This window comes from Leptodactylus fuscus, chromosome 5 (genome assembly GCF_031893055.1).
Source record: "Leptodactylus fuscus isolate aLepFus1 chromosome 5, aLepFus1.hap2, whole genome shotgun sequence".
NCBI lineage: Eukaryota > Metazoa > Chordata > Amphibia > Anura > Leptodactylidae > Leptodactylus > Leptodactylus fuscus.
This window is the reverse complement of record NC_134269.1, coordinates 148009617-148022144: the sequence shown is the minus strand read 5'-3', so window position 1 is coordinate 148022144 and position 12528 is coordinate 148009617. Positions and strand designations below refer to the sequence as shown.

At 39.8% G+C, this 12528-nt stretch overlaps 1 protein-coding gene across 2 annotated transcripts in view; it reads left to right on the top strand.

Annotated features, from left to right (window-relative positions):
- Window positions 1-12528, top strand: part of SRGAP1 (SLIT-ROBO Rho GTPase activating protein 1) — a 125986-nt gene that overhangs the window by 88189 nt on the left and 25269 nt on the right. For both annotated transcript variants that reach the window (XM_075274453.1, XM_075274452.1), the window contains exons 7-12: window positions 130-351; window positions 5712-5813; window positions 7607-7804; window positions 7919-8009; window positions 9638-9665; window positions 12426-12459. In XM_075274453.1, the coding sequence (XP_075130554.1) occupies window positions 130-351; window positions 5712-5813; window positions 7607-7804; window positions 7919-8009; window positions 9638-9665; window positions 12426-12459 (675 nt within the window). The remainder of the gene's footprint in view (window positions 1-129; window positions 352-5711; window positions 5814-7606; window positions 7805-7918; window positions 8010-9637; window positions 9666-12425; window positions 12460-12528) is intronic.

Below are 12528 nucleotides of genomic sequence, written 5' to 3'. Positions count from 1 at the left end.
AGATCCCACCCCTCTTTGAATGGATAGGTCATCAACCTTATAAGCCAAGAAAATACCCTTTCATAAGAACAGTTGTAGCTTGTGGTCAAATAGGTGTGAAGGTTTTGTGTCTTTTTCTATGTTTTGTAGTGCTGTGATCTGGGGTACCATGCTAGCTTAAACAGAGCCATGAGAACCTATCTTTCTGCTGAATACAACTTGGAAACTTCCCGGCATGAAGGCTTAGACATAATAGAAAATGCAGTTGATAACTTGGAACCCAGGAATGACAAGCAAAGATTTATGGAGATGTACCCAACCTCCTTCTGTCCACCCATGAAATTTGAGTTTCAGCCTCACCTGGGTGATGAGGTAAGATGGGGAAATGGTGGATTTGCATTTTATGTATTAAATTAGGGATATGAATATTGTTTGAATATTCAAGTTAAAAGAAACAACCAGTTAGGGTGTGATCATATACGTCCAGTTTAGTTTTCGGGTGACTTGGATGCAATGAATTACAAAGATTTTCTGCAGAATTTTTCAGTTCAGCTTGTTGACAGATATTACCTATTGCCGTGCCTTGTCTGAGGCTATGGAGCTCCACATAGCCCAATGGTAATAAGTTCTCTTCAGCTTAAGCTTAACTGATGTATGTGAACTCAGTCTTACAGGTATTTAATGCTTTGACACAGTATTGAATCTGCTATGGCGTCCTACGCAGATGTGAAACTGGCCTTAAAGAGAAGTGCTGGAGATCATCTGTAAAGCAGTAAAAAACCCTGAGGCAATGAGCAATTCATGCTCTATGGGCATAATGCCACACAAAGCTGGGCACTCACATACTGTACAAATGGCTCTTTCACCCCACAGGGTAAAACTTCTCCTACACTACAGTCTCAATAAATCCTTCCTTTAAGCAAACAGTAACTCATCTGACACCAGCAATTTCCTTCCAAATCTGCAGTAACCTCTCTGACACCAGCAATTCTCAATGTCTGAAATAACCTTTCAGATAAGAGACTTTCCTCCAAGTATTTAATGAGCACTTCTCAATCGACTGTATAATAACCCCTCATTCACAAGTGATTCTCCTCCATCTCGCATGAACCCCCTCAGTCACAAGCAGTTATCTTCCAAGTATGTGATAACTCCTCAGACATGAACCGTTCTCTTCCTGGTATCCAATAATCTCTTAGATACAAGCAATTCCCCACCAAATATGCGGTAATTACTTGGGTATATGGTAACCTTTCATTCATGATCAGTTCTCTACCAAGTATCCAATAACCCTGAGACAAAAGTGATTTTATACAAGTAACCTTTAGACAGGAGGTTTTCCTCCAAGTATGCAGTAATCCCACAGACATGAGCAATTCTCCAAGTATTTGATAACCCCTCAGACATAAGCAGTTTTCCTTTAGAAATGTGATAACCCCTCAGATACAAGCAATTCAAGACAAAGTATACAATAATTCCTCAGATATGAGAGATTTTCCTATAAGTATGCAATAACCTTCCAGTCACAATCAGTTCTTCACCAAGTATGTGATAATCCTAAGATGGGAGCCATTCTCCTCTAGGTATGTAGTAACCCCTATGGCACAAGTGTTTTTCCTAGTACTCCACATAACCAATGACTCCACAGATACATACAGTCCTATGAAAAAGTTTGGGCACCCCTATTAATCTTAATCATTTTTTGTTCTAAATATTTTGGTGTTTGCAACAGCCATTTCAGTTTGATATCTCTAATAACTGATGGACACAGTAATATTTCAGGATTGAAATGAGGTTTATTGTACTAACAGAAAATGTGCAATATGCATTAAACCAAAATTTGACCGGTGCAAAAGTATGGGCACCTGAACAGAAAAGTGACATTAATATTTAGTAGATCCTCCTTTTGCAAAGATAACAGCCTCTAGTCGCTTCCTGTAGCTTTTAATCAGTTCCTGGATCCTGGATAAAGGTATTTTGGACAAACAATTCAAGTTCAGTTAAGTTAGATGGTCGCCGAGCATGGACAGCCCGCTTCAAATCATCCCACAGATGTTCAATGATATTCAGGTCTGGGGACTGGGATGGCCATTCCAGAACATTGTAATTGTTCCTCTGCATGAATGCATGAGGATTTGGAGCGGTGTTTTGGATCATTGTCTTGCTGAAATACCCATCCCCGGCGTAACTTCAACTTCGTCACTGATTCTTGAACATTATTCTCAAGAATCTGCTGATACTGAGTGGAATCCATGCGACTCTCAACTTTAACAAGATTCCCGATGCCGGCATTGGCCACACAGCCCCAAAGCATGATGGAACCTCCACCAAATTTTACAGTGGGTAGCATGTGTTTTTCTTGGAATGCTGTTTCTTCTTTTCGGACGCCATGCATAACGCCTTTTTTTTTTATAACCAAACAACTCAATTTTTGTTTCCAAAATGAAGCTGCCTTGTCCAAATGTGCTTTTTCATACCTCAGGCAACTCTATTTGTGGCGTACGTGCAGAAACGGCTTCTTTCTCATCACTCTCCCATACAGCTTCTATTTGTGCAAAGTGCGCTGTATAGTTGACCGATGCACAGTGACACCATCTGCAGCAAGATGATGCTGCAGCTCTTTGGAGGTGGTCTGTGGATTGTCCTTGACTGTTCTCACCATTCTTCTTCTCTGCCTTTCTGATATTTTTCTTGGCCTGCCACTTCTGGGCTTAACAAGAACTGTCCCTGTGGTCTTCCATCTCCTTACTATGTTCCTCACAGTGGAAACTGACAGGTTAAATCTCTGAGACAACGTTTTGTATGCTTCCCCTGAACAACTATGTTGAACAATCTTTGTTTTCAGATCATTTGAGAGCGGGCTGTCCATGTTCGGCGACCATCAAACTTAACTGAACTTGAATTGTTTTGTAGAAAGAAATGGTCCAAAATACCTTCATCCAGGATCCAGGAACTGATTAAAAGCTACAGGAAGTGACTAGAGGCTGTTATCTTTGCAAAAGGAGGATGTACTAAATATTAATGTCACTTTTCTGTTGAGGTGCCCATATTTTTGCACCAGTCAAATTTTGGTTTAATGCATATTGCGCATTTTCTGTTAGTACAATAAACCTCATTTCAATCCTGAAATATTACTGTGTCCATCAGTTATTAGATATATCAAACTGAAATGGCTGCTGCAAACACCAAAATATTTAGAACTAAAAATGATTAAGATTAATAGGGGTGCCCAAACTTTTTCATAGGACTGTATATGCCCTATGTGTTGTGGAAATGTGAATCAGTCAACTCTGCACACAGGGATTAAATCAAATAAAAAAAAAAACAACAAAATTTGACCGGTGCAAAAGTATGGGCACCCTTATCATTTTATTGATTTGAATTCCCCTAACTACTTTTTACTGACTTACTGAAGCACAAAATTGGTTTTATAACCTCAGTGAGCTTTGAACTTCATAGCCAGATGTATCCAATCATAAGAAAAGGTATTTAAGGTGTCCAATTGCAAGTTGATCTCCTATTTGAATCTCCTCTGAAGAGTGGCATCATGGGCTACTCAAAACAACTCTCAAATGATCTGAAAACAAAGATTGTTCAACATAGTTGTTCAGGGGAAGGATACAAAAAGTTGTCTCAGAGATTTAACCTGTCAGTTTCCACTGTGAGGAACATAGTAAGGAAATGGAAGACCACAGGGACAGTTCTTGTTAAGCCCAGAAGTGGCAGGCCAAGAAAAATATCAGAAAGGCAGAGAAGAAGAATGGTGAGAACAGTCAAGGACAATCCACAGACCACCTCCAAAGAGCTGCAGCATCATCTTGCTGCAGATGGTGTCACTGTGCATCGGTCAACTATACAGCGCACTTTGCACAAATAGAAGCTGTATGGGAGAGTGATGAGAAAGAAGCCGTTTCTGCACGTACGCCACAAATAGAGTTGCCTGAGGTATGAAAAAGCACATTTGGACAAGGCAGCTTCATTTTGGAAACAAAAATTGAGTTGTTTGGTTATAAAAAAAAGGCGTTATGCATGGCGTCCAAAAAGAAACAGCATTCCAAGAAAAACACATGCTACCCACTGTAAAATTTGGTGGAGGTTCCATCATGCTTTGGGGCTGTGTGGCCAATGCCGGCATCGGGAATCTTGTTAAAGTTGAGAGTCGCATGGATTCCACTCAGTATCAGCAGATTCTTGAGAATAATGTTCAAGAATCAGTGACGAAGTTGAAGTTACGCCGGGGATGGGTATTTCAGCAAGACAATGATCCAAAACACCGCTCCAAATCCTCAGGCATTCATGCAGAGGAACAATTACAATGTTCTGGAATGGCCATCCCAGTCCCCAGACCTGAATATCATTGAACATCTGTGGGATGATTTGAAGCGGGCTGTCCATGCTCGGCGACCATCTAACTTAACTGAACTTGAATTGTTTGTCCAAAATACCTTTATCCAGGATCCAGGAACTGATTAAAAGCTACAGGAAGCGACTAGAGGCTGTTATCTTTGCAAAAAGGAGGATCTACTAAATATTAATGTCGCTTTTCTGTTGAGGTGCCCATACTTTTGCACCGGTCAAATTTTGGTTTAATGCATATTGCACATTTTCTGTTAGTACAATAAACCTCATTTCAATCCTGAAATATTACTGTGTCCATCAGTTATTAGATATATCAAACTGAAATGGCTGTTATAAACACCAAAATATTTAGAACTAAAAATGATTAAGATTAATAGGGGTGCCCAAACTTTTTCATAGGACTGTATATATGAAGGAGAATTGTTTTTGTCTGAGGGATTATCACATAATTGGGGGAGAATTGATTTTCTCTGAGGGATATTGCATACTTGGAGGAACGTAACTTGGCAGATAATAGCTTGTATCTGAGAGGTTATACAGGGGCAGATTATGGGTACCATGGCCCCAGGCTGTTCAGAAATCTCAGCCCCCCCCCCCCCCCCCTTTCTTTATGACAAAGATCCCTGTGACATAATAATGTCCGATACTGGCCCACCCACGCAGTATAATGTCCCATAGTGGCCCCTCCATGCAGTAGTGTGTCCCATAGCGGCCCTTCCACGCAGTATAATGTCTCATAGCAGCCCCTTCATGCAGTAGTGTGTCCCATAGTGGCCCCTCCATGCAGTAGTGTGTCCCATAGTGGCCCATCCATGCAGTAGTGTGTCCCATAGCAGCCCTTTCACGCAGTATAATGTCCCATAGCAACCTCTTCACACAGTATAATGTCTCATAGCGGCTCCTCCACGCAGTATAATGTGCCATAATGGAAAATATATGGGGTTGACCAAATGGGTTCTCAATACAAATTTTCCCAAAAATTTCAGCTTTGACTGAACAATGTTTGAACTTTGATGAATACTTTTATACTCTGGGGTCTCTTCAGACCCTCCAGAATTAATTCTGTGCATCATTATTCCGGCGTGACAGCTTAGGTTATTAGGTCTCGTAGGTGGTGACAGATCCTCATTGTGAGATATCATAGCACTACCTTTTGGTATAAAAATGGCTAAGGAAAGCAGGAGAGAGACTCCATAGCGGAATATATTTAGCAGCTGTATCTGGCAAATGCTGGCTGTTGAGGATAATGTGAATAACAGATGGATGCACTACTACCGTGAAAACCTCAGCTTCATTGTTTTTGGATTACATGAAGTCGCCTGTGCCCAACTCTGACTTAATAGCTTACTTTTTCTTTCCTTTTATGAATGAAGGTTTGCCAAATTAGTGCTCAGCAGCCGTTGCAGGGTGAACTTATACTCCGGTACCAGCAGCTTCAGTCTCGACTAGCTACACTGAAAATTGAAAATGAAGAGGTAAAACTATATTTCAATATAATCTAGTACAGCGGTCCCTAACTTCTTTTGTACCAATGACCACTTTCATGTAAGACCATTTTTCTATGGCCAGGTGGGGGAAAGGGCAGGGTTTTTGGTGGCAGGGCACAGATGGACCAATTGGGCAACTCATAAAAAAAACACAATGAAGTATTATTTAATTTATTAAGGAAGATGCCTCCATATCATGCATAATTTATTGGTGCTATGGACAACTCCCTAATAAAAGTATGGGTGGGTCAGGGGCCGTCACTCAAATAGGGAAGATATGGAAAGAGCTCCCTTAATAAAGTATAGGTAGGGCAGGGGGACCATCACTCAGAGGGCACTTTTAATGTAATAGTGCTCCCAACAGTTAATATTATCTGTGGGGAGGACTATTACCTTTAGGGAACACTACTAGGGTACTATCACAGTAATAGCTACAGTTAATAGCATTACCTGTGTGTGGTGTGGACTGTTATTGAATGTGGAGGGCTCTATAACTGTAATGCTCTCCCGCCACACACACAGGTAATGTTATTAAATGGGGGGGCATTATTATTGTAATAGTGGCCTAATAGTGTCTGTGGTGCTTTGGACATGTACCAGATGTCGGCCAATGCTCCTATACTGACATCTAGTAGCCTACAGAGGTCCCCAATGACTGGGCTGGCCGGATACCAAGTGGTCTGTGGCCCAGTCATTGCGGACCTCTGATCTAGTACATAGGCAGCAAAGGTTACTTCACTGCAGATCAAGTGCCAGGCTACAGGTTGTGCCACCTGTGGATAATAGATGGTTATCTAAATATATAACACAGTTCAGTGTTCCCGCTATAGGTTGTATCTCCAATTCTCAGTTCAATTGGTGGGTAGAAACTATCTATGATATCCCTTTTAGCGTGTATAACTCATTCAAAAGCATGAACACAATAATGTAGGATATTTTATAGAGGAATGCAGACCTCTTCTGATGAGAATAAAGCAACTTCTTATATAGCTCCAACAACCTCTGTGCTTTCAACTCTCACTCAGGTTCTCCTCACTCCTCCCCTCCTTATAGACTTCTATGTAAAGCTGTAATCTGATACCTCTCTCAGCTGCAGTCCATCTTTCTCAAAATGATTCAGGAGAAAATTCAGGGTTTCTATTTTTTTATGTGAAAAAGGAAATAGAAAATCTCAGTATTGGGACGTGTCACTAAAGTGATCCAGTTCAAAATTCCAAATATACTAAAACATTTTATTTTTATTTAGACTTCAGGGTAGTGGAGGGAGGGAGGCAAGATAAGAGGCAAATATGGGTATGTCTCAATTTTTGCTCTCTATAAACCTCTAAACCTGTCTATATTTGAATATCCACTTCAGTGGCTCAATCCCCAAAATGAATAAAAGTGGGGATACATCCTTTCACTATGGAGCATATAGGTGATGGCTATCTATTACAGACTTATTGTTAATACAGTTTCCTAATGCAATGTTTAGATTGAATGAAAGATAGTTACTACCTTGCTTTTGGCTAGATGTCCCAGCACAAACATTGATGGTATGATAGGTATGCCATAAATGTCTGATCTGTCGGGTTCAACGTTCCTATTAGATGTTTTTTCCAAAAGCTATATGGTCAGCCTATTACATTAATGTATTCCAATGAAAATCTGATCATGTGTGCTGTAATAGTAACACTATTTAATGACATATTAATGTATGTCACTTTTTTCTTAGATGGCCTTGTCACCACATTTTATATTTCCACTGGTCAATAGCAGTAATATTTTGTTGTTTTTTTCAGGTAAAGAAAACAACGGAAGCCACCCTCCAGACAATCCAAGATATGGTCACAATAGAAGACTATGATGTTTCAGAATGTTTTCAGCACAGCCGCTCCACTGAGTCTGTAAAATCCACAGTATCTGAGACCTACTTAAGTAAACCCAGTATTGCAAAACGGAGAGCAAACCAACAAGAGACAGAACAGTTCTACTTTATGGTACAAAGAAATTATCTTGTCCTTTTGGTTCCCATGATTTTTTATATTTAGAGTATCTGCATTTAAAGTGTATATGCTTGGACTGAAGAAAATGTTTTGGTTTGGTCTGTATAGAAATTCAAGGAACATCTAGAAGGAAGCAATCTCATCACAAAACTACAGGCTAAACATGACCTGCTTCAAAGGACTCTTGGGGAGGGCAAAGGTAAGGCACGTCCTGTCATTGTTATATTGTATACACTGTCATTCCTTAAAGGGTACCTGTTAGGCCAATTTTGGACACAAAACATCGCACAGATCTATACGGACTAGGAGTTTTAGTGTCCCAAATCGCCCTGTTGTAAAGTCATCCGTGCATCAATTTAAAAAAAATAAAATAAACCTTTACACTTTCCTATAGATGTGTTTGATGAATCTCATTGGATCAATCTTTGGTGCCCCCAGAGCCTGCACCGCCACACACTGAATCCAGGGCTATATACGCTCAGCTTCACTGTGCTTGAATGGAGAAGCAGGGTTTTTATTTTTTTGTCTGGAGGCACAGATGACTTTACAACAGGGTGATTTTAGGCACCAAGTTGCTTTATAATGGTAGGTACACTATAAATCTCTTCAAATTCAGGTCTCTTAGTAGTAACACATACATTGGGAGGTTAGATTACCATATCACTTGCTGATCTCTGTAATTGTTAATATACATCAGATTACTTTGGGAAAAATACAGTGTGTTACATCTTGTGCAGCCCCAAGGGAGGTGAGTGCATTGCACAGGGATTCAAAGAACATCAAATAGAGAAACCATGTATTGTTCACCAATACAGTGCTCCAACAGAACCTGTACTAAGGTACCAGTCATATGAGGTTTTCCTAACAGAAGGAGGATTATGAATGAATGAGCCAATCAGGGTTTTTGCTCCTCTAATTTGTGTATGTACGTATACGTATTTGTAAAACCACCAACTACATCATTTGAATAGGTAAGAAAGATGATCAACACATTGAGAGATCATGTTCTGCAATATAACATGCAATAGTGGTAACATAACGATATTAAGGGATTTACCATTAGGGAACAAAGATATTTTCGATTGTTTGAGACACAATTTATTTTGTATCATTTTGTAAAATGATTAAAACTGCACAAACATGACATCAGCCCATCGAGAATTGTTTATTCTATAGTTTGGCTGGTGTCGTGTCCTTAGATGTAGTACACCTGTACACTTTCTATAACCATAATCTCCAGTTGTAAGCATAGATTAGCCATGTAAATATAGTTAATCATATTCCTATTAAGTCTGATCTACAGATCAATGAATCACAGCAAGGATTATGGATTTAATCTGTGAAGAACAGTTTGAAGTTATGCATGGACCCTATTGCAAAGGATTATACATCTCCTGACTGACAAAGGAATACATTATGTATTCCACCATTTATCTACCAAGGCAGAGATGGACCCCCCTCGGGATCAGTTAAATTTTTTGTTAGAAAATTCTCCTTTACTTGAATCCATAGTGAAAAAGCAGAAAGTGTAAAACCTAATAATAACATTGTGCCATGGAAAAGATGGCCATCGGTTATCCACTTACTATGCATTATATGCATTTTGTATATTAGGGCTGTACAGTAGGGTCCACACTGATCAGCTCATTTCCAGACAACCTGTAGATGCAGAAGCTGACAGCAGCTCTGTACACTGTATAGTGGTTGTGCCATATTATTGTAGGTTTTTTTTTTTCAGTGAACAAAACAGCTATATTGGACAGTAGGATAAATAATTGGCAAATATACTACAAATGTGTTTCTTGATATATAATTTATTTATTGCAGGCTATAGAGCAGAATACATGACTACAAGGTATGTTACAGTTTTGTTTTTAGAACTACATTGTTTTATTTTGAGTTAAAATGAGAATTTTGATATTACCCATAGTAATAGACACTACCAATATATCTAACGTTATCAGGGTGCATTTCAGAAACTAATCCATATTCCTTTGCAAATTATTGACGGTACCAAGATGCCCACAGTCCAGTGGTAGATTCTAGTAAGTCACTATTTGTACCGCCATCACTGATCAGCTACTTTTACTTATGTAATCATATACAACTGTATATCATAATTTAAAGGCAGACGTAGTGTCATGTAATGCAGCATGGACGCCAGAGATAAATCCAGGAGTCCACTTCAGTAGATTAAAAGTGATCAGACTTTGAGATGGAGCCACAAATATGACTGATATTATCAGGTTAGGGGACAGATATCCAACTGCTTAAGGACATAATGTTGATTTATTTTACTCAGTTATCTATAAATTATACATCATAAATGATTGAACAAAGCAAAAATAAATTAGCTTTTCAGATAATGCCACTAAAGCATGGATGATGGAAATATAAATGTACATGAGTTAGAACTATTGCTTTATTTTAAATTAATGTATTTTAGTAATTATAGTAGTGGTATATTTTTATTTTCAGCAACATCACTTTTTGCTCATGTTCCCTTTCCCAGGCCTCCAAATGTCCCCCCTAAACCCCAGAAACAAAGGAAACCCAGACCCGTTTCTCAATATATTACTAAGTTGTTTAACGGGGATCTGGAGTCCTTCATCCAGGTACTGGCACTTGCAATGCTGAGGGCTAACCTGCACTTTTTGCTTTCAATGTAATGCCTAAGGCCTCACAGCAGCTGAGGGACGTCATTACATTCTACATTGTGGTGGGCTGTTTTTTCCCCTCTGATCAAATATCCTTCCGGAGTCTACAGCGAGATGGAAGTGTAACCCCTTCCTCAGTAACTCGTGCATTATTCTTCTAGTCTTCTGCCGACAGTGACATACAGTATATGCAGTGAACTCTGTTACAGTGAAATGTTTAGTGCAGGAAACATTTCCTCAAAAGCCTTCCTGTTATTCAGTTACAGGGAAAAATCCAGTAGAGACTGTGATTTCATTGAACTTTATCTGAGTAGTGTATTTCTATGGTAAGCAATACCTAATATACTGCAGATTTATCAGAAAGCTCATACACTATGGGTAAGTTCACACAGGGTATTTTGGTCAGGATTTTGAGTCCGTATCCGCCTCAAAATCCTGACCAAAAAGACGGCTCCCATTGAAATCAATGGGAGCCGATCAGTTCTGTTTTCCTTGAGCCATTTGTTCCGGCTCTCGGAAAAAAGAAGTGACATGCTCATTCTCAGGCGGATTCGCCTCACGACATCCGCCTGAAAACACTCCCTCCCGACTAGGCCCATTCATTTGGGCCTAATCCGGAGCGGAGTGCGCGACTGGATGCTGATGCACTGCATCACCATCCAGTCGCAGCTACCCTTGTGAACTCACCCTTATAGTTATCGGGATTGTCTAGTTTAGAAAGCTCTCATTTCATGACTAGAGTGAAGAACAGTTACAAAACTTGTCTCTCACTTTTGAGGCCCTCCTCAGCCAAATAACATGGAAAAGCCATTGTTTTGAATGGGCACCGTGCAATCCACAATTTCTGCAGTGGTGGCACTGCAGAGAAAATGAACTTTTAATACCAGCTTATTTTTGGGGGTCTACGAGGAGACAGTTTAGGATAATAGGATCATTTGATCAAGAATCCTCTGTAATAAGTAGGCTTTATAGAAATCTGTGTGTTTTATAGAGATTTGTGTTTGCTTCTCACCAAAAAGCCTTTGGTGAAGCCCATAGAAAACAGTTTTATCCATTGGTGTGTTAGTTGGTAACTAAAAAGTCCTAAATAAAGCCTAAGATAAAGCACCTCCTATATGTGTTGCTCATACATGTGTTGCACAACAACACGTTACACATAATCATGCAGCTCTCAAACAGTTATGTGACTTACTGTGGCACAACTTTTTCAGAGCTGAGACTTGGCAGTAAAATACCATCAAGTCACAGGCATTGAAGTGTATGGTAATAACTCAAGTAATAGGAGTGGCACAGCAGGCCCGTCAACTGCATAGCGGTGGTTTTGGTGAACTGCAGCTTCACTCGGAGGCTGCAGCTGATCTGTGCAACCGTGTTGAACCCTGACAGATCACATGCTGATAACCTATCGTTAGACAGATTATGAGCATGAAAACTCAATTTGGGGCCAGAAAACCCTTTTAATACAGCATTGCATGCCTGCCTTTCACATTAACATGGCTGCCTATGTGATACATGCACATGCAATATCTGCCAGAATTTCTCTGTTTTATCTAATACAGGGAATCCTGCCAGAATCTTTTCAGATGATGTCCATTAGACCTTACAAAAGGGATACTGACAGGGATTGATTTAATGAGACATTGCTTTTAGGACACTTAATACGTGAATGTGATGTCACACTCCACATTGAAGTACATGACCACCTGGCACATGTGAAAATGGAGACATTCTTTTGCTATTCTTAATCACATCCGAATTTATTGTAACAGAGTTCACTGCAGGTAGCATAACACCTTGTGAGCAACATTACGCTGATGAAGGTTGTTACACCTATCTCATCTGTTCCTCCAGGAATGCTATACTGTGAAATCAGTAAAACTTCTAAATCCTATCTTGAATCTTCAATAGATTTATTCTCTACTTCATTTTCTGTCCTATATTTCTACTATTGCTTCTAGTCGGGGAAGAAGGAATTCGCACACAAGACATCAGGTATTGTGCTGTTGGTGACGGTGACTTGCATCTCATGCATCACATCTCATGATGTGCACCTTGCTTTGC